Source organism: Triplophysa rosa, unplaced genomic scaffold, assembly GCF_024868665.1.
Source record: "Triplophysa rosa unplaced genomic scaffold, Trosa_1v2 scaffold368_ERROPOS126171, whole genome shotgun sequence".
Lineage (NCBI taxonomy): Eukaryota > Metazoa > Chordata > Actinopteri > Cypriniformes > Nemacheilidae > Triplophysa > Triplophysa rosa.
The window spans coordinates 99,013-122,451 of NW_026634371.1; the positions used below are offsets into that span (position 1 = coordinate 99,013).

The following is a 23,439-nucleotide window of genomic DNA, read 5'->3' on the forward strand; positions in this document are numbered from 1 at the left end:
GCAATGCATTGCTGATTATAACGTTGTAAATAACATTAAGTTTCTTGGACTGACCGATCAAACCGCTTTATAAGACGTAAATCATTATGAGCCGCGGGAATTATTTTCGTATTGAATGTAGCAGCGTTTTGGACTTTTAAAGATGTGGCTTCTCAGGAGGACGTGCATTTAAAGCACACCATTCTTAAAGTCTCTCCACTTTGAAATGTTAAGGCAGGCCAGGTCAAGATGATTGACGGGCCGCCAGTTGACTAGTCCTGCCTTAGATGAATCACTAAAGATCTCTCTGTCAACTTTCACTCCACAGTCTACACTCCTGTATGACTGGTGATGCTTGACTGCATGATAGACTTTACAAAGCTCTGCAGCTGAGATTTTGTCATCCTGAGGTGATGTTGCTTCTCGAAAAAATGACCTAAGGGAAGACGTACCTGCGGCTCGTCGGTTACATTTATGTTTTTCCGTGCTGGCATGTCGGTCAATGGTCGTGGAGGCTTGTTTACGTTTTTAACCAATGATGTATCAGTTATTTGACACCGCTTTCAGCCAATCATTTGTTTGCCCAGAGATCTTACGGCATTATACGCTATGCTGCTGCGTCCCAATAAAGGTTCTAGAGCGGGTTTTTTTAGGCCGATTCAGCGCAACTTCGAAAAGGAGGACAAATGAGCGTCCGGCTTGAGTCTGTGCGCTGCGCCGGACAGGGGGCTTAAAATCCGGACTGTCCGGCCAAAATCCGGACGTATGGCCACCCTAGTGTGAACAGACTAAAATGCGTGTGTCTCACGGTGAATGCGTGAGACTTGAGATCCCTGTAACATGAACAGAGTTTAGCGGGCTGTGTGTCAGTAATAACGGTCCGTGGGGAAACGCAGCGCTCCGTGTGTATTGTAGTTAAATGGATTAAACAAAGCTTCGAGGCAACAAAATTTGCCTCGATGATTTTTTGTATTCGAGTTACTCGAGGAATCGTTTCAGCCCTAGTGATGATGTGTTGTGTGCTCGTGCTGTAGTTCCGTCCCACTCTCCCCACTAGTCCCACCTCTAGCAGCTCGTGTTTTTCCGGAACTAATCGTACAGCTGTCTTTTGTAAATTTGCTCAAACTAAATACTCTTCGAAGATACGACGTATGCTATACTACCGTATACGCACTCAAGATTAATATGAGATTGGCAGAAACTGAGTGTGTTGCCCGATCTTTAATGCGCAGCTAGCTTATTTTTGACGGACACCGTGTCCAAGCCGCACAGTTCTATGTCAAAATAAATGTCCTTGTGCAGACTTCCGTATGTATTTCACATTGCATCCTTGGAAGGAGACCCGAAATGCACGACGAGAGGTTTATCCTCAAACAAAACCTTATTTTGTTAGGTTATTTTGTGGTAAAATAATGTTTTTTTAAGTGGAGTAAAACATAAGGGAACAAATAATGACATAGCAATAAGCACTACAAAAAACTGCACAAACCTAACCATTTTTTTTTTACTTTCCCATGGTATAACCCCTAAAACACGAAAAATTCAGAAAAACAACGTCGGACTAGCAAATAACACGGTCTCACGAATTCAGCCGCTTCGCTTTTGAGACGCTCCTGGTCAGGCACGTGCAGCGGGGGGTGCTTTGGGGGCTTGAGCCCAGGCCCTTTTTCTTCCTCGAGAGAAAGTGCTCTTTTTCTGGGATTTTTTTTTATTAATGGATATATGTATGTGCGTATGTGTTTCTATTTGCGCATGGCTTTCCCTGGCAAACCATTAGAAAATGTCTGGTCAGGTTGGGAAATGTTGAGAGTTATGATGCCTTTCTCCCATCCGCGTCTCCACGCAGGCGCGCAGCTGCACATAGCGCGCACGCGTAGCACAGCTGTGTGGTGTAGCACGTTTGGCACATCAGGCAGAGAGCCGCAGAAATGAAGCCCTCCCTCCTTTCCAGTAGCATTTGTTTTGGTGTGGAGGTGAGTGGTGATGAACAGGCTAGCTACATGTGCTTTCGAATTCACAGCTAATTATCCAAAAGACAAACTGCAAATATTGTTTTGCTAACATCCATCACTTATGAGCTAATGAGTAAGCTAATAGCTAAAGTTTCGCTAAGGCTGAGGCAGTATATCACTGGCATACATTGTCATGAATCGTGGAGGTGAGACATGGACAGAGGACCCAGGCGCAGACAGCGGGTAAGGGGTTAACAGACTTTAATAATAAATAACTAAGACAAAACAAAAACCCACGAGGGAGTAACAAAACAAAACAAAACAGGGGACTATAATAACATGACAGGACTAAGACTGACTACATACACAATGTGGCTTAATTTCATGTTGTTGTCTGTTCTTGTGATAAAATTTGTGAATTCTACAGAAGACCATTATTGGAAAATGAAACAATTGGGTGAGTGTGAGGGATTTAAAAAAATAGTTATTTTAATATATTTAACATTTTGTTTGGAAAAAATTAAAACAAATATGAGAAGTGGCCTTTTTTCCACTTGAGCCCATGCCCCTCAAAATGTCTGTGCACATCCCTGCTCCTGGTATTGAGGACGGAACAACATCTCGCCGGTTAGCTTTAGTGAGACATGTATGAAACCAACATGTGTGGATGACTCAAAGCCTTGAATAAGCAGAAAGCCATAAATATTAGAACAACGTTTCAAAACCTTACATAAAACATAAGTGTAAAGCCTGACAACTTCGTACCGACTAAAACGCATTAAATGTTAAAACGATAAAAATGTTTACCAAAGAAAAACAATTTAAGACGTGTAAAAATGTTTTTCGGATATGTAAGTCAAAAAGTCTTGAGCAAAATTGTTGTTAGCGCAAGATAGATGTTGCATCCACGTTGTATATCGTAGTTTGGTATTAGGATTTAATCATTTGCTCTTAAGGTAAATCTGTTCATTAAGACAAACAGGGTATCATAGTAATTATATTCACACATCAGGTTATTAGAGAAGTGTGAACTAAATTATGACTTCCGAAGCACTGGTTTATAGTGGACATGCAGTTTAAGAAGTGTATCCTTATGTCTGTCATTTGCTGACATGTGAGATTTGGAATGGGTGATGCATGTGGGCTTACCTTCATATGCCGATGCAAGTCTACATCACTGAAAGACAAGGTGAAGGCAAATTAAAATGCAGTGTGTGTTTGACAGTACTTATAGAGCAGTCAAGAAAAGATGAAAACACAAGCATTTGGCTGAATGTGATAAATGAACTAAGTTAAAAAAGTCCATCCAATCCTTTAAATCAGGAACACTTCTAAGAGCTGAAACCAGAGCATCTCTATCTTGAGAGCACTATACAGTATGTTTTGCTCATTTGAAGTCAATTCACAGCGCTTCAGATGATGCATTGTCTGCACAAGTTGACCATTTTTCTTGCATGCTTTAGTCACTTTTAAGTTTATTTTAACAATATATTTTCACATGTCGAAAGTTTCCTAAATTTAACTACATTTTACCACTTACCTGTAGTACACAATCCAGCACGCAACCTGTCCAATCTGTGTATGAAAAAAAAATATATAAGGCTGTGTATGAAAAATATATATAAAGCTATTTACATATACAAAAAATCAAGCTACTTCATATCCTTGCAGAGAAGACCTCTATTGCTCAGTTGCTTTGTGTAAGAAAATATAGCCTAGTATATTCAATAGACACTCAAAAACAAAACATAAGAAAATGGTGAGGATAAAATGAAGATTGGTGAGAAAGGTGATTCAACGTATACTTTGTGCATGTAAAGTTTGGATCTAAAGCAAACTGTTTAACAACAACAACAACAATTAAAACCTTGTTTAAGCTGAAAGTAAACAGAAACACTTACTGTAGGATGGAATGTCTACTTCTTGAGTTTCCTTGCTACACAATCAGATGTCCAACACAAAATAATAAAAGAGGTTTGACGCTGAAAAGAATTCAGAGTCTGCTCTATATGTCAGTAAATCTTAGAATAGTGTCTAGGTGTTAAGGGGTTGCCACAGTTTAACACTAACCACTAAAACAGATGTGCAAAGACAACTCTTAATAACAGGATGTGCGAGATTTGACTGTTCTAAATGTTTTAAAGAATATCAGTTTAGAATCATATAAACAATTATGTTAAAAGGCATGCCTTTGATAGAATCACTTTTATTTTTAATGTACATTTTTTTATTTTGAAAACCTTATGCAGACTTATTTTATGATACAACCTGGAGGCATGATATGAAAAACATTCATGAAATTAACATGACGTACATTCAATTTAAGGATTCTTGCTGTTCAATCCAAATCTGCTTTATGTGTTTTAAGGAATCACCCAACTGCCTGCTGTGATGCTATGAACACTAGCAATAAAGATGTTTTTTTTTTTCACCCTTGGTTGGTGGACGCACTGGCATCTTCTCAGACAGAAGGAAAACAGTCAGGATAGGGGCAACATCATGGACACCATTTAAAGACACCGCTCCATGCAGTTAGGAAAAACATGCGCTTTAATTATACAGTGTTGTAGACACAGTTTGAAGAATGGATACTCAGATTTTTTTCATTTTTCAGAAACATGAACGCTGGAAGGTAACCGCTCTTGGTCAACACTTGTGCACGCATACAAACATTTATTTGGTCAAGCCATTTTGATGGAGGCCCCTGTACAATTAGACACGTGTGAGAATGGTTTAAGATTAAACAAAACAGGTAATGATGAATAAAGCAGATATGTTTAGAATGCTGATGGAAAGTTGTTTTCTGATTAGTTAGAGATATAGCGAGATTATAGTTTGTCATTAACCCTATATAGATTGCATTGGACACTCTAGCAACACACAGGAGCCCCACAGCTCGATTCGTCACGCATTGCTTCATGTGATTTACAGCTGTCAGGTGGGCACAGAGCTGTCTGAAACAAGAGGTTTCTCTGTATAATGTCAGGAATGTTGTCTTTCCACCAGCGTAAGTTTTATCACATCCTATATATATATATATATATATATTGAATGCATTACTTATTCATTCAATCATTTATTTACTTACTTATTCATTCCTTGCTTTGTTTATATACGTATTCATTATTTATTTAATCACTTATATAGCCAATTATTTATTTAATCACTTATTCGCCGATTTATTTATTTATTTACTCATTCATCATTTCCTTTAAAACTCGTATTTATTTATTCACGCATAAGATACGTGTCAACCTCATAAAAACATGTCCAAACATGATCTCCGGAAAAGAGAGAAAAATGTTCCGTAAACATACGGCAAAAGTTCAACTCCAGACGTGGGCAATCCCTCACGACGTGGACAGATACAGTCAAAGGGCAAAAGTTCACCACGATGTGGGCGGTACCACACTAAGGGGGCGGATATGGTCAAAGGTCAACGCAAAGGGGGCGGGCCCTCGCAACGTGGGTGGTCCGGAAGTAATTCAATTTATTTGACTACCCAATAACTGTCTATGTCTTATGTCTAATAAAAATATTTTCATTCTCTCCCTTGCTTACTCCAGCTTTAATCCTCCTATATGGCCTTGTAAACTAACGGTACTGTTTAGCGTGTTGACAAAATGTTATATGCTCTCCTACTTGTAAGTCGCTTTGGATAAAAGCGTCTGCCATAGAATAAATGTAAATGTTGTGATTCTACACAAAAACATTCTTAACTATAGTCCAAATAGAGAGCCTTTTTAAGACTCTTTGTTTCTAACTTTAACCCTAATTTTATACAGAGATTGACCATATGTTTACATTTACTCTTTAGACACTTTCATCCAAAGCGACTAGCAAATGAGAGAGCAGTTGACATTTTGTACATGTGCTATAAACAATATTGTAGTTTACCATGTTTACAAGTAGGACTAAGGATAATGAACAACAAGAATGTAAGAAACAGACACAGTTGTTGTCGGTCATTTGCGCATCATAGGGTAATACTACTGTTGATGATCCCATCTATTTAATCACAAAGTGGTTATGCACTTCACAGAAATGTGACTGGTGTTCATCTTAAGTGACATTATTTATTTTCATTTAGACTATAGCAAAGAACCTAAAAAGACCCCAAACTGAGGGTTGACTAACTTGTCATGTAGCCTAATTTAGTTTCAAAATTACATTTTTTACAAAACACAAACATCTATTTTGTGTCCATTTACATGAGAGCTTAAGATATTATCATAATGAAGTAGGTGAAAAGAGAAGATCAGCCTGGAACAATAAGGTCTCTTAACAGCTCTATTAAAAATGATGTGAAAAACCATTCAAGACAAACAGCAGAAGGCTGAAAGCTCTATGAACAGCTCTATTAACACCAAAAATGTCCTCAAGAGGTGAAAAGCCGGTTTTACTGTCCCCAAATACTTCTTGTATTTTTTTCGCAGTCAGCTACTGGAGATCAAGAATGAAGAGCCACAAAAAGCCATAAAGGACTGTTGAATTAAATAAAATACATAAAAATTTTATCAGCTTTTAAGAAAAAAAAACTATTCAATTCATTGAAAGATTAAAACACCAACTGAACTACATAACATGTCTTATTCACCCATGAACATCGATATACAGTTCATGTTAAATAGAAAGGAGAATTGGGATGTTTTTATAACACAGTATATATAGAAAAAATCTAGAAAATGTGCTTAATCCCTTAGCTCATTTATTAGATATATAAAGACTAAAATTAAAATAGCTTTTGCATTATAAAGGACATAATCAGCACTTTTTATAAAAAACATTTTGATAAATTCCATAAGAATTCTCTAACGGAATTCTTTAACATTCTTGTAATTCAATCTCCATAGATGAGCAATTCCATTTGACTATTGTTCAACATTTGGGAAAAAACTGATTAAACACATTTACTGAGAAAATCTAGAAAAACTCTATTTTAATCAAACAATTGAGACACAGTTAACAAAAAATGATAAGACAAACTAAATCTTTTCTCTGTGTTGGAACTAAACTATGCAGATCACTGGCCCTCTAGGACCAGACATTAAAAGTAAATACCAGTCTTTAACCTGTAATATTAGTTTAATAGATTTATGCAATCGTCCGGACTATCATAAAACAAGTCCCTATGACTCATGCTATAATTCATAGGACGCCCCTGAATGCATGTAATGAGCGCTTAATATACCTCTGTTAATACTTGTTTTTATATTGTTGTATGATTTTGCACATGATTAACATAAACATGTTTCAGTACATATTTTTATAAACAGATTATAATTCAATGCCATAAATATGATGTAATAATCATTACGTGTTCTCAAAATTTTGGAATTTCGATTTATTAACTCTCTGTTTCTTCATTAGATGTACGATAAAATGTTATCGGAAGGTTATTTTACATTGTAATGTCAATTTTTTATGGTTCATTGAGTAATAACACCCATACTCCCCGCTATTTCTCTGCCCACGTTAGAATAAAAGACAGAGCGAATTATGCGCAGGTCCTGGTGTACACATGGTTTCATAAATCTGAAAACTTTTGTACACACTCTAAGGATGAAATCTACGCAATGTTTTATAAATGAGACACCAGCTCCAAAAAAAACACACCGTAAACAAGACTTCATGTTTGCATGTCCACTCAGGTAAGTCATTAAACTTTTGATCAATTAAGCGTCTCATCTTCAGAGTTTGAGCACCGGTTCTCTCCAGTGTGAAGTCTCATGTGTGTCTCAAGGTTCCTTTCATTTCTGAAACTCTTTCCACACTGATGACATGTGAATGGTTTCTCTCCAGTGTGAGTTCTCATGTGACTCTTAAGGCTACTGCCACAACGAAAACTCTTTCCACACAGATGACATTTGAAAGGCTTCTCTTCAGCGTGAGTTTTCATGTGCTTTACAAGCACTGCTCTTGTTTTAAAAGTCTTTTCACACTGATGACATGCAAAAGTCCTCTCCCCGCTTTGAGTTCTTTTGTGATCCACAAGGCGTCCATTTATTGGGAGATTCTCATGAATGTTCATGTGTCTCTGAAGGCCACTGCGATGTGCAAAACTCTTTACACACTGATCACATGTAAAAGGTTTCTCTCCGGTGTGAATTTTTCTGTGTCTTGAAAGGTGACCGCCACATGTGAAACTCTTTCCACACTGATCACATGTAAAAGGTTTTTCTCCTGTGTGAATTCTCATGTGTACCTTAAGGACAACTTTTTCAGTGAAACTCTTTCCACACTCATGACACGTGAATGGTTTCTCCCCGTTGTGAACTCTAATGTGTGATTGAAGCGGAGCTGGACCTGCAAACCTCTTTTCACACAGATGACAGGCAAAAAGTTTCACTCCAGAGTGAGTTCTCATATGTGCCTTAAGGCTACCTGCACTTCTGAAAGACTTTTCACACTCGTGGCACTTGAATGGTTTTTCTCCAGAGTGAATTCTCACGTGAATCTTGAGTTTATGCCCATCTGAGAAACTCTTTTCACACTGATGGCATTCGAATAGTTTCTCTTCAACGTGAACTAACATGTGCTTCGTAAGGACTGATTTGTAGACGAAATTCATCCCACACACATGACATGTGAAAGGCCTCTCCCCCGTGTGAATTTTCATGTGCTGTACAAGATGGTTTTTTATTGCGTAACTCTTTCCACACAGATGACATTTGAAAGGCTTCTCTTCAGCGTGAGTTTTCATGTGCCGTACAAGCACTGCTCTTGTTTTAAAAGTCTTTTCACACTGATGACATGCAAAAGTCCTCTCCCCGCTTTGAGTTCTTTTGTGATCCACAAGGCGTCCATTTATTGGGAGATTCTCATGAATGTTCATGTGTCTCTGAAGGCCACTGCGATGTGCAAAACTCTTTACACACTGATCACATGTAAAAGGTTTCTCTCCGGTGTGAATTTTTCTGTGTCTTGAAAGGTGACCGCCACATGTGAAACTCTTTCCACACTGATCACATGTAAAAGGTTTTTCTCCTGTGTGAATTCTCATGTGTACCTTAAGGACAACTTTTTCAGTGAAACTCTTTCCACACTCATGACACGTGAATGGTTTCTCCCCGTTGTGAACTCTAATGTGTGATTGAAGCGGAGCTGGACCTGCAAACCTCTTTTCACACAGATGACAGGCAAAAAGTTTCACTCCAGAGTGAGTTCTCATATGTGCCTTAAGGCTACCTGCACTTCTGAAAGACTTTTCACACTCGTGGCACTTGAATGGTTTTTCTCCAGAGTGAATTCTCACGTGAATCTTGAGTTTATGCCCATCTGAGAAACTCTTTTCACACTGATGGCATTCGAATAGTTTCTCTTCAACGTGAACTAACATGTGCTTCGTAAGGACTGATTTGTAGACGAAATTCATCCCACACACATGACATGTGAAAGGCCTCTCCCCCGTGTGAATTTTCATGTGCTGTACAAGATGGTTTTTTATTGCGTAACTCTTTCCACACAGATGACATTTGAAAGGCTTCTCTTCAGCGTGAGTTTTCATGTGCCGTACAAGCACTGCTCTTGTTTTAAAAGTCTTTTCACACTGATGACATGCAAAAGTCCTCTCCCCGCTTTGAGTTCTTTTGTGATCCACAAGGCGTCCATTTATTGGGAGATTCTCATGAATGTTCATGTGTCTCTGAAGGCCACTGCGATGTGCAAAACTCTTTACACACTGATCACATGTAAAAGGTTTCTCTCCGGTGTGAATTTTTCTGTGTCTTGAAAGGTGACCGCCACATGTGAAACTCTTTCCACACTGATCACATGTAAAAGGTTTTTCTCCTGTGTGAATTCTCATGTGTACCTTAAGGACAACTTTTTCAGTGAAACTCTTTCCACACTCATGACACGTGAATGGTTTCTCCCCGTTGTGAACTCTAATGTGTGATTGAAGCGGAGCTGGACCTGCAAACCTCTTTTCACACAGATGACAGGCAAAAAGTTTCACTCCAGAGTGAGTTCTCATATGTGCCTTAAGGCTACCTGCACTTCTGAAAGACTTTTCACACTCGTGGCACTTGAATGGTTTTTCTCCAGAGTGAATTCTCACGTGAATCTTGAGTTTATGCCCATCTGAGAAACTCTTTTCACACTGATGGCATTCGAATAGTTTCTCTTCAACGTGAACTAACATGTGCTTCGTAAGGACTGATTTGTAGACGAAATTCATCCCACACACATGACATGTGAAAGGCCTCTCCCCCGTGTGAATTTTCATGTGCTGTACAAGATGGTTTTTTATTGCGTAACTCTTTCCACACAGATGACATTTGAAAGGCTTCTCTTCAGCGTGAGTTTTCATGTGCCGTACAAGCACTGCTCTTGTTTTAAAAGTCTTTTCACACTGATGACATGCAAAAGTCCTCTCCCCGCTTTGAGTTCTTTTGTGATCCACAAGGCGTCCATTTATTGGGAGATTCTCATGAATGTTCATGTGTCTCTGAAGGCCACTGCGATGTGCAAAACTCTTTACACACTGATCACATGTAAAAGGTTTCTCTCCGGTGTGAATTTTTCTGTGTCTTGAAAGGTGACCGCCACATGTGAAACTCTTTCCACACTGATCACATGTAAAAGGTTTTTCTCCTGTGTGAATTCTCATGTGTACCTTAAGGACAACTTTTTCAGTGAAACTCTTTCCACACTCATGACACGTGAATGGTTTCTCCCCGTTGTGAACTCTAATGTGTGATTGAAGCGGAGCTGGACCTGCAAACCTCTTTTCACACAGATGACAGGCAAAAAGTTTCACTCCAGAGTGAGTTCTCATATGTGCCTTAAGGCTACCTGCACTTCTGAAAGACTTTTCACACTCGTGGCACTTGAATGGTTTTTCTCCAGAGTGAATTCTCACGTGAATCTTGAGTTTATGCCCATCTGAGAAACTCTTTTCACACTGATGGCATTCGAATAGTTTCTCTTCAACGTGAACTAACATGTGCTTCGTAAGGACTGATTTGTAGACGAAATTCATCCCACACACATGACATGTGAAAGGCCTCTCCCCCGTGTGAATTTTCATGTGCTGTACAAGATGGTTTTTTATTGCGTAACTCTTTCCACACAGATGACATTTGAAAGGCTTCTCTTCAGCGTGATTTTTCATGTGCCGTACAAGCACTGCTCTTGTTTTAAAAGTCTTTTCACACTGATGACATGCAAAAGTCCTCTCCCCGCTTTGAGTTCTTTTGTGATCCACAAGGCTTCCATCTATTGGGAGATTCTCATGAATGTTCATGTGTCTCTGAAGGCCACTGCGATGTGCAAAACTCTTTCCACACTGATGACACGTGTGTGGTTTCTCTCCGGTGTGAATTTTTGTGTGTCTTGAAAGGTGACCGCCACATGTGAAACTCTTTCCACACTGATCACATGTAAAAGGTTTCTCTCCGGTGTGAATTCTCATGTGTACCTGAAGGCTATATTTAACTGTGAAACACTTTCCACACTCATGACATGTGAATGGATTCTCTCCAGTGCGACCTCTTTTGTGATCCACGAGGCATTCATCTTTTGGGAATTTGTTTCTATGCTTTTTGTCTCCTGTTCTCAGAGCTCCTTTTTGTGAAACATTTAGGTTTGCTTTTACATACCGATGTTTCCCATCAGCACCATGCACCTCCATCATATCTGAAATGAACAAAGTAATCTGTTAAAATGCATCTACTTTACAATTGTACAATAACAAAAAGCCACTATATGTCATGTGTCCAATTTGTGTCATCTTTAATGTGCTAAAACTTTATTTTGTCATTCTTATGTCAATTCCTGGGCCCGGTTGCAAGAAACCTCCCAGAAAACCCTTAATTCTAATTGTAACAGTATTGTTACAAAGGGTTTTCTTACCCTGAGGGGTTGCTTGTAACCGGGCCCTGGTCTTAGGGCTATTTTAGAGCAATGCAAAGGGTCAGTTTAATTCGCTAGTTGCACAAGATGGCACCGGTGAGCTTTTGGGACGCCAGAGTCGGCAGAGTAATTTCCGGTCATATAACACTGTATGGGAAAAGGAGGATTTTTGGCAGGCAAATATGGGTAGTTTTTAGACAGATCCACTTTACATTCCTGAGCACTTTGTTAAGCCAAAACAACACGACAGTGTTATTTGACTGGAAATTATTCTGCTGACCATAGCTCACCGGTGCCATCTTGTGCAACTAGCCTATTGTCAAGGAACACAATGCACTGGTAGTTTGTTTAAATACAATTCTTTTAAAACTATTCCAGATTTTGGATATAGAAAGTTATTAATTCAATTCAATTTTATTTATATAGCGCTTTTCACAATGTGCATTGTTCCAAAGCAGCTTTACAGGAGCAAATAAGAAAAACAGAAAAACACAGAAAGGTAAAACACAGCACAGTGCATGGTGTTTATAGATTCTAATAAATAAATGAATAAATAAAATAATTAAATTTACCATATTACCATAACATATTTTAGTGCATTTATCCGTTTCCTCAATGCTAATTGTCTGTTTTAATGATTTAACTACAGCCACTAATTCATTAAATAAAAGCTGTATTATTCCTCAACTGTCAATAATAAAGACAAAAAAACAGACACCAACCTCTTTGTTCCTCAGTATCTTCATTTTCCATTCTGCATAGTTCTGGATCTCTCATGTTCTCAAGCTTCCTTTCCTCCACCAAAAGTAAGAAATTCAGTTACACCTGGAATGATTTTTCTGCTTGTTTGTCTCTCACGTTTATTGGTGGATTGCTGTAGGAGGAGCTTATCTGAAGGCGTCAATCACGGTCAGGGTGTGAACGAGTAAATTGTTCATGCTAGAGCCATCTGTTTCAGGATTTTTAATTGTTCCAGATAAATATTCACCTGCTTATTCAATTGGTGTAAATTTGACCATGAAGGCTCTGGTGGATAGCGAATGGTCACAAAGCGTCCGTTCAGAGATGAAGAAATGCTTAATAGAGGATATCTTGATACACAAGTAGTTGTGATTCTAAACAAAAAAAAAACTGAAATGATTAAAGGGACATTACACCCATAAATGTAAATGTTGTCATCATTTACTCACCCTCATGTCATTTCATATATAAACTACTTTGTTCTGATGAACACGGAGAAAAATATTTGGAAAATGTTTCACTCCCGGGACATCATTGACTACCATAGTATTGAAAAAAATTAATTGCCCCAGAACTGTTTGTGTTTTCCTAAATTCTTCGAAATATCTAATTTTGTGTTCAACAGAACAAAATATATACATTTTTTATCTACTATGATAGTGAATGATGCCCCAGAACTAATAGAAATATCTTTCTCTGTGTTCAACAGAACAAAGAAATTTATACAGATTTGAAACAACCTGGGTGTGAGTAAATGATGACAGAATTTTCATTTTTGGGTAAACTATCCTTTAGATACAAATATCACAGTACATTTATAAAAGTATTGACTAAAATAAGTAACGTTAGTCATGCCATCTTACATTCCACTATTTAGTTCTCTACTATGATTGAGCTTATTTACTAAATAGAAATATTCAAGACATGAAACAACTATAACATTATATTACTGACATAATCAGAAATAACCTCACACGGATTTCTTATGGCTAGCCATTATATACCGTATTAAGCACAAATAACTAAATTTGACCTTAAACAAGTTTAAAACAAGTCCAAGTTTACAAATTATTTTACTCAAGAATCACTGTGTGTGTAGTACCCCTGGAATGAGGAGAGGATTAGTGAAAAGAACAAGACGGACGCATTGCTTCCTCAACAGTGTCCTTACTGTGAATCACATTTAATGTAATGACATTGGATATGTATAAATGAATGCACAGCATGAATGATTCAAACATATGTTTACCCAACATAGAGAAATGATCAGTACACGTGACGTAACATCCACTCCGATAATACCATTCAGTACTCATCGATCGTTAACGTCAACCTGCGCTTAAATCACAATTCAGACCAGGGAGAAACTAAACTCTTTCCATTTACACAACGAGATAACATTCACTTTGACAAACATACTTAAACATCTTGTGGAGTAGCACAATTGTTATGCAACCGCACGTGCTAACCACGCTCTCTTTTATACATTGTTCATTAAACAAAAAAAAAGATTAATCACTTAATAAACAGTTACCCTCTACCAGTGTTCATCTTCATCTGTGTATGTCAAATATATAGTTTACAGTTACCTGCAATGAGGAGAGGATTATGAGATATGAAAAGAACAAGACGGACGCATTGCTTCCTCAACAGTGTCCTTACTGTGAATGAAGCGCGTTACGACCGCACTTCCCCATCACGCGCGATGACGCCATCACGCAAGTACGCAAACTTGCTACGCAACATACTAAACCGAATTATTTTCCTTAAACTATAAACCAGATGAATAAATAAACAACATTATTTGAATAAACTACATGAACTTAAATTGACAATCGACTTCCTGTATACCACATGTGCGCATCATTTTATTACTTTAATCGTATTTATCGTTCCCGTTAGCTAAATTAAAATTAAGGATGCTATAAGTAGGCTAATACTAAAGCAAATCACGATTGAAAATATAAAATTACACCTTTAAACCTTTAAACATTCAACACATTAACACATAAAACACTGCTCTTGACGGTAATTAATTAGTGAAGAAGTAAACTATGAAACCCCTGATTTGAGTTAGTTCCATCAACTCTGGGTAGACTTGAGTTAAGCGCTTGCACCACAGCTACGACAAGCCATGATCAATGGAGCTCCGATATTACGATTCACCATGGCAACGGCACAAAAAAAAAGCAACATGGCCGTAGAAAGCGCTTGAGAGCGAGGCACTCTTTCCGCTCTGCATACAATGGATTTACTAATGTGTAAATGTATGAGAATTTTAAAATTTAAATCGATAAAGAGATAAATGTACCAATAAACAAACAAATTAATCAGTAAATGAATTAATAAATGAATGAAACAACAGAAATAAATCCGAAATAATAAAAAAATCTTCTATCTCTCACTCGTCATGAGTACTCTAGTGAGCCTTGGTGACGTCATGGTGTATGGGACACTTGTTGTGAGTGTTTCAGACTCTCCTGTCAAAGTAAGAGTGATCATGAGTTCGAACTCTGCTCGGAGCAGTTTTGGGTAGGAATGGTGTGCACGTCTAAATTAATTGTTTATTACCCTTATCAGTGCATTTGTCTGTATTTATTAATTTCTTTATTCGTGCACTTTATTTGCACACTATATTAAATCATGTCTTATCCTCCATAGAAAACTAACATTTGTGAGAACATGTAAGGGAAAGAATATGCTCTGATGTAATACACGGCCACAGTGGCTGATGTTATTGATGTAAGGATGGATGAGATATATTTTAATTTATATATATCTAATTCACTGTAAAGAAAAATGGTTGTTTTAATAAAAATGCACAGGGAAATTACAAAATTCGACTCGGGTCCTAAATTCCTCTCCTGAAATCAAAGAACATATGAATTAATGCAGCCTCTTTACATACAGGATGCTCTATAAAAGCACAATGACATTTTAGTCACTGAGATGGTCTCTGTGTGATCTGTGAAATGTGTGCCATGAATGACTGTATTAATGAATGAATGATTTACACCACTTGCACTTTAAAAGGGGGAAGGAGATCGAAAGAAACTCTGGGTTTACCAAAGAAAACCTGCTTCTGACCAGGTTAGGTTCACAGAGTAAGTTACTACGGTTACTGACTCTGAGTATAAGTGACCTCTCCTTTAGAAACGGACTTGAGTTACCCCACTTTCTCAGGTTTGACCTACCTCACATTCTGAAACGGAAAACCCAGAGTTTCCCTCATTTCAGGATTAATATACTCAGAGTTTTCACTAAACCTCCTTTCTGAAACAGGCCCCTGATGTTGGAAAGACCTGCCATATAGTGTGGACCCCCATTTATGCACTAATTTAATTCATGCGTTTTCCATTATTAATCAGGAAAATCAACTGAGCACCTATGACTGGAATGATTCAACGCTCTACAAATCTTTCAATGGACTGAAGCAAAAGTGTCACATGGCAGAAGAACCCAAATGCAGACAGCAGGTAGAACACAAAAAACTTTATTAAAGCAAAAACCCACAATGGGTGGCAAACACTAAATTAAACAAGACTCAAAAACAAATACTTCCCACAAGGGGGCAAAACAAGGAAGTCCAAATAATAAGTCCACTGACAAGGCAAGGCTGGAACAAGGGAATCTTCACGGGACTAGAAACGAACATGAACAATGTATGACGAACCGGCACCGGACAGAGAAAACTAGGGCTTTAAGAAGGAGAACACTAACGAGGGAAAATAACACTGGGCAGGTGAGGGGAATGAAACAATAATGGGAAGATTACGTGAAACAAGGGGGCGGGGCCAAGGCACGCGACAGGAGAACACGTGGCGCAAAGTCACAACAAAGGCCACGTGTTTCCACACATAGCACAACAAGCACAAAAGACATGGTACTGTCACGACCCTGTCCAAAGAACTAGAAAACTCCTGACAAGAAGGACAGGATCATGACACAAATTTATGTTATCTCATATGTATATCAAAATTATGTATCAAAGTGATTATGTGTTGTTTTCAGAACACATTTATGTAAATAAAGATACATACTGGAGTGAAACATGAATATTTGACTTGACAGAAACCCCAGTTTGAAAACTCAAACTGGATGATGGGACTTTGGGACAGCTCAGTAAGTGTCCTGCTTAAACGCGTAACTGTTTTTTCTAATAAATAGAAGTTAATTAATTTACTGTGTTGTTGAACTCTCACTTCAGGTTTAGCATCATGGTGTCCACCCCAGCAAACAGACAGACCTTTATACAGTCTTCAGTCAACTTTTTGAGGACTCATGGCTTTGATGGTCTGGATCTGGACTGGGAGTTTCCTGGTTAATCGTGGAAGTCCTCCAGAAGACAAGCAAAGATTCACACTGCTCTGCAAGGTACTTTAACATTTACTATTTAAAACAAACAACATCTGTATAGAAAAAAATGTGGAACAAACAATAGAGACACAAGAAAAACAATATAGATATAATGAAAAGCATAACAACAGGAATACAATAAAATACATAGCAAATTTTCTAAGCATTCTTGCAATGACTTTTAATAGCTGTAACTCTTTCAAATTGACATTCTAATGTAACTTTAATTTACACTTATTTTATGTAATAACCTTATGACATATTTTATATATTTTATGTATTTTTACTTAATATTTTTTTCCATTTTAAATTATATTATTTTTAGAGAAATTTAGTGAAAATCTCTCCGTATTTGGTAAGTTCTTTTTTAGCTTTGGCATCATACTGTTAATTTATTTGTCTGTGGCGTAAATAACACATTTCAACTGCACTGTTTTACTATTACAAATGTGAACCTGTGACCTGTGTTCTGTTATAAGGCAGAAGGTAATGCCACTGGATGTCCCAGATTCCTGCTCACTGCTGCTGTTTCTGCTGGGGAAAAAACATTGATGGTGGTTATGAAATTGTAGAAATTTCTAAGTATGTCTTTTAAAATTAGGCTACACATTTTTATTAGTATTTACTGTAAAGTCACATAAAAACAGTCCTTTTGTTTTGTTCATATGCTTTGAAAAGAATGTCTTAATGCAAATTAAAAGTAATATTGTGTGGAAAAACAATGGTCTAGAAGCACCTAATCCTGGTTGTAAAATTAAACTTTAAATAATCTGTAAATTTATTTCTGAAATCTGATTGGTTGATTTAAATGTTGTCCCTAAGGACATCAACCACTTGGCAAAATCAGGATAGCCCATGCGCTCATGGCGTGTCACTGGACACAACAGTCCTCTGTATCGTGGGTCTAGCCGGCACAGAAGACAACATACTTCAATGCTGTAAGAAAGCCCTACAACCTTTATAACCTATGTCATTCAAAACTAGAAAAATAAATTGTTGGATTAAATTTATTCCAGGATTTTGAAATGACATACTGGAGAGATCAGGGTGCCCTGTGGAGAAACTGAGGATGGGATTTGCAACATACGGACGGACGTTCAGTCTGACGTCCACGGCCAGTGATGTTGGAGCTCCAGCTGATGGTCCTGCTTCAGCGGGAACATACACCAGAGAGGCTGGATTCTGGTCCTATTATGAGGTCTCACATTCAGGCACAGTACAAACTCAAAATTTGACAAAGATGATCTCCAATAACTTGAAAACTGAATAATTATTATCCATCAGATCTGCACCTTCCTTAAAGGAGCAACAACACAATGGATCGATGATCAGAAAGTTCCATATGCAACCAAAGGAAAAGAGTGGGTGGGCTTTGACAACAAGATGAGCTGCGAGACAAAGGTAATTATTTATATGAGTTACATTAACATACACTGACTGTTAGTTGTCAAATGTGCACGCTGAAAGTTGGCAGGGTTATGAAAATAAAATCTGAGAATAAATTCTGTTCATGCATCAGGTTCAATACCTAAAGGACAAAAAATTTGGAGGAGCGTTTGTCTGGGCTCTGGATCTCGATGACTTTACGGGACAGTTCTGTGAGCAGGGCAAAAGTCCTCTCATCAGCTTCTTAACATCGGTACTCTCCATCACATAACTCATAACTAATAATCGCACAATGCACCTGTCGTCTAATGTACTATAACACGCCTGTTTAGAAGAAATGTGTATGACATGTTAAGGAAGCAGTGTAGAACCTTCTGGTGACAAAATTATATAGAATTAAATGAGTTTTTATGTTAAAAAGACTTTCTATAATTTGGAATTACACACTTTACTTTTATGTGTTTGTAATAAAGATCAATAAAACGGAAGGAAGGAGGCGGGAACCGGCGAACATTTAAACATTTAATCAAAAATAAATACACCAAAAAATACAAAAGTAACAAGCCGGCAGCCCCTCGCGGACGACTGCCGGTGTTGTGCCGAAAACACACTCCCTGCCAGAATCGCACTGCCTTCGCGTGCGCGCGCGTGACGTCACTCGATGCCACCGCTGGTTTACAAAGGCGATTCTGGTCTGTAACTCGCGTTTTTCAGTATTCGTTACGAAAATGTCACATTCTTAGACAATGTAAGCAATACAGGTATATTTATGTGATTGATTTAAACTTCGTTTGAATAAATGTCTTATATTTACATACGGAGAATAAGCATTTAGTGGATCGAAATAAAGTTGGATTAAACTAAATCGACTTTCTTGTTGTTCCAAATGACTGTAAACAGTACTGCATTACTGACTGAATCAACTCTTTTCATTACACCTAAATGTGTGTTTTACACCTAGGCCTTACACAAGGCAGAAAATTACATGTAGTTGAGGACACACACTGTAAAGAAAGCAGACACATCTGACGATATAAAATAATGTATAGATGATCAAATTGAAAAAAAAGGTTTTAAATGGCGAACACTGGCATTTTTTAAACGGGTAAAGACGAATGATGATCCTGCAGAAAGATTTATTGATTTAAGTTGAAAAGGTAATGTAACATGAAGTCCTGAGATTGGGGGGGGTTGATCGCAAGCCTTGCAACACTCCTCTTTAATGCTTTATATAATGATGGCACTTGTCTTTTCAGGAGACGATACAGATCGAGAGATGTCACCAGCATTTTTCATGTGTCTCTGACATTGCAAACCTGAGATTTGGGGGGGTATGATTTCGGCAAGCCTTGCCAAAATCACACTCCCCTCTTTATAATGCTTTATAATAATGATGACACTTGTCTTTTTCAGGAGACAGACTACAGTTCGAGGATGTCACCAGCATCCTTTCATGTGTCTCTGACATTGCAAACCTGAGATTTGGGGGGGGTATGATTTCGGCAAGCCTTGCCAAAATCACACTCCCCTCTTTATAATGCTTTATAATAATGATAGACACTTGTCTTTTTCAGGAGACAGACTGCAGATCAGAGATGTCACCAGCATCCGTTTTCATGTGTCTCTGACATTGCAAACCTGAGATTTGGGGGGGGTATGATTTCGGCAAGCCTTGCCAAAATCACACTCCCCTCTTTATAATGCTTTATAATAATGATAGACACTTGTCTTTTTCAGGAGACAGATTACAGATCGAGGATGTCACCAGCATCCATTTCATGTGTCTCTGACATTGCAAACCTGAGATTTGGGGGGGGTATGATTTCGGCAAGCCTTGCCAAAATCACACTCCCCTCTTCTATAATGCTTTATAATAATGATGACACTTGTCTTTTTCAGGAGACAGATTCAGATCGAAGCGATGTCACCAGCATCCAGTTTTCATGTGTCTCTGACATTGCAAACCTGAGATTTGGGGGGGGTATGATTTCGGCAAGCCTTGCCAAAATCACACTCCCCTCTTTATAATGCTTTATAATAATGATGACACTTGTCTTTTTCAGGAGACAGACTGCAGATCAGAGATGTCACCAGCATCCAAATGTTTTATTTCTATGATCTGGATCACTTTTTATTGTTAAAGTCAAATTCCATAGCTTTCTTAGCTTAACTCGTCTCTGTTGATGACCTATAATGAGGGGCCAAATTATCATGCTTATTCAGGAGAGAATGGACTATGAAATTTTTCTAAGTCATTGGGACCAATGTTTGAAGGAGGGAGACAAAATAGTGGTTCCAATAAATCAAAAATGTTTCCAACTTTCAAAATTCAATTTTCTCCTGTTTGCTTAGTTCATATGTTAAATCACACTCTGATTTAAAACGGTGTCACTAAAGTGTTCATTCTATTTGATGTATGATTAAAAACTTACAACACTGTTCATGTAAAGATAAATAGGCCTTTATTTTATTATTTAAACATGATGTGTCTTGTATAGTTCATATGATTGTTAATTCAAGTATTATGGTAAACCCTAATCTGCCCATGTTTTAATTACGCGATTAAGGTTAAAAAACATTCTACAATATGAAATGTCTTTAAAGTTGTCTGAAGCTATGTATGTTGTGAAAACGCTACACAAATGACGTCTCCCTCTTTGAAAAAAAACGCCTGCATCTAACTTTCAGTAGCATGCTTTTATGTGGGATGGGATTTCAATCAAATTTGAACACTGCGCCTTGCAAATTCGCCACAATTTTCTCCGCCACCAGATTCTATTTCTTAGTCTACAATTTTCTTGGATGTCCTGTTGTTCTGTTTGATTGATTTATTGACCATGGATCCTGTGATTTATAAGCAAATTACAACGTACAAGACCACTGGAACGTACCCTGACGGACTCAAGAAGAACGAAAAAAATACTTTTCGGCAAAAGGCCAAGAAATTTAAAATGACAGGTAAATTCGAATGTATGATTAATTCTGATTAATAATTTGCGGGTGGATGAAGTAGTAGTCATGGTATAAGATGCGTACGGTATGCCTATAGATTTTTGGAATAGTGTGCAGATTTACCGGGTGCTTTATAACGTTACTGCTTTTTTGGAAAAAGATAAATCCCCCTCAAAATGGTTCTTTGAGCACATAACTTTCAATCTTTTTTTTTTTATCGCGGAGGCAAACATACACTGACGTCTTTACTTTTTTAAATGCTTTGTTAGACGCCTAATCTTGTCCTGGAATATATATAAACTGACCAAATTAATTTCTCTGATAATTTTAACCACACTCTAAAAAAAAGCCGTAAAAATAGGGCACAATATACTGTATTAATATGAAGGAATTTTCCGTGTTCATTTTTACAGTTGTTTTACCTGTATTTTACATTTTGCACTGCATTCATTTGCATTTTAGCATTAATGGAAATGTCCGTAAAATAAAGGAAAATGTACTGGTAATTTTCTGCCAGTACTTTATCTGTTTTTTTACGGGATTTTTTTTTACAGTGCACTAACGTATATACTTGGCAGTACGTTATGTGTCTGAATGCTTCTTGTTTGCCTGTAACATCTTTAAATTTTATCTCTAAATAATTTTTAATACAGAAAAGTTTAAAGTTAGAATTTTAGTTATGCTAAATAGCTGTTCTTGATTTTCTGTGAAAAAGAATAATTTACCTGTCTGTCTAGTATGTTTTCAAATATAATGTCACTTTTAGTCTCAATATGTTTATTATATTTAGATCTGTTATCCATATATCGATATGTCCAGTATAATTCATTATGCAAAAGTCAAGTATCTATTAGGGGTGTAACGATACTTCGTATTACGATATTTCGCGATGCAAAAATGTTACGATGCGCATCGTAGAGAGATGGGATATTTTACGATATGTTTAATTCTATTCGTTAGACACTACCTACTCTGCCAGCGCGTCACGTTGCTTATCTCACATATGCGGTAGAGAGAGAAGTCTCTGTGAGAAGGGGAAGCACAAGACACAATCTGTCTCCAAGTGGTTTACAAAGCGTCATATTTTCCTTCACAATCGCCGTTAAAACACAGCAAACTTGAAGCGTGACTGCAGGCGAGTCACGCCAGTTTTTAAATGCCAATGTTCATTTATCCGCTAACGTGAGCTGCTGCATTACGCGATATGCAACATAAAGTAAGCCAAAAGATACCAGCGCTGTTCCGATCAGAGAAGCGATGAAGTGAGTCGTACTGTAGATTAAAAGATCGAATGACATGCTAAAAAACAAGTATGTGATCTGCATGATTGAAGAAATGTAATACAGTTTATGTAATATGTCTTTTTGAAAGATTTTTCTCATTTATTACTGTCTCAAGCAAAGACAGCGCAGCTTCACAGAGACACGAGCCAATAGCGTTTGAGTGTGAGCTCTTTCAGAGCGTTTCATTGGTTTAATGTACTGAATGAACACGCCCTTCACTGAACGAATGAGTCAATTGAGTCAAAATGAGACTGAATGATCCGCTACATGTCTTTCATGGTCTAATATTCTCTGTTACAACACTGCATATCCAGTAGTTACTCAACTTTTCCGAAATAAAAGGTAAAGTAAATTATGTCGAAACAGTTCAATCTTTGTATGGAACATTTAATTACACCAATTCAATGAGTTATCCAAATAGATTTTAGTAGACTAATATAATTTTGATTTTGTCGACTAAAACTATGATAAATAGGGATGACTAATACTAAATTGCATTTTAGTCAAAAGACTATGACTAAAAGCTAAATCAAAATTTGTTGTCAAAAGTTACACTGATCTTAATTCTAATTTCAGTTTAGCCTTAAAATGTTAAAATTCTTTAATGAGTTGCATGTTCAACAAAATAAGCTAATGAAATTGTTAATATTTTGAAAATAAATGTTATTTTAATTTTTTATTTTGTTAAAAATATTGAGATATGTACCGAATCGTTAGCTGAGCGTATCGTTACACCCCTACAAGGATCTCACACCACTTCTTACAAAAGTCTGGAAGTCTTTCTGGATTTGTAATTCCAGTGGTATCTGACCCTTTCTGTAAGTGTTTTGGTTGAATATGGGTGTCGAGATCTGTTTGGTTATTAGCATTATTCCAAATATCTTTCTCTATGTTTATCAGAACAAAGTTTTATATGCACATTTGGAACAACTCGA

At 37.4% G+C, this 23,439-nt stretch overlaps 1 protein-coding gene and 2 pseudogenes across 2 annotated transcripts; 2 read left to right on the forward strand and 1 right to left on the reverse strand.

The window, feature by feature from the left end:
* Positions 1–5,998: 5,998 nt before the first annotated feature.
* On the reverse strand, positions 5,999–14,192 carry LOC130550600 (zinc finger protein 850-like). Of its 2 annotated transcripts, XM_057328098.1 has the most exons (4): positions 14,117–14,192; positions 12,775–12,901; positions 12,509–12,677; positions 5,999–11,570 (listed from the first exon to the last, which is right to left on the reverse strand). In XM_057328098.1, exons 3-4 carry the CDS (start codon positions 12,561–12,563, stop codon positions 7,603–7,605), a joined length of 4,023 nt encoding a protein of 1,340 aa, XP_057184081.1. In that variant the 5' UTR covers positions 12,564–12,677; positions 12,775–12,901; positions 14,117–14,192; the 3' UTR covers positions 5,999–7,602. The 2 variants fall into 2 exon arrangements, with proteins under 2 accessions (XP_057184081.1, XP_057184080.1); XM_057328097.1 differs by having other exon boundaries at positions 12,509–14,187.
* Positions 14,193–14,937: 745 nt separating this feature from the next.
* Positions 14,938–17,478, forward strand: LOC130550596 (acidic mammalian chitinase-like; annotated as a pseudogene).
* Positions 17,479–17,746: 268 nt separating this feature from the next.
* Positions 17,747–18,540, forward strand: LOC130550597 (acidic mammalian chitinase-like; annotated as a pseudogene).
* Positions 18,541–23,439: the final 4,899 nt, after the last annotated feature.

Bases quoted from the DNA above. Each gene is read 5' to 3' on its own strand.
- LOC130550600 (XM_057328098.1), bottom strand. From the start codon at position 12,563: ATGAGAGATCCAGAACTATGCAGAATGGAAAATGAAGATACTGAGGAA. The intron at 11,571-12,508 runs GTTGGTGTCTGT...TGTTCATTTCAG, and splicing joins AGATACTGAGGAACAAAGAG to ATATGATGGAGGTGCATGGT.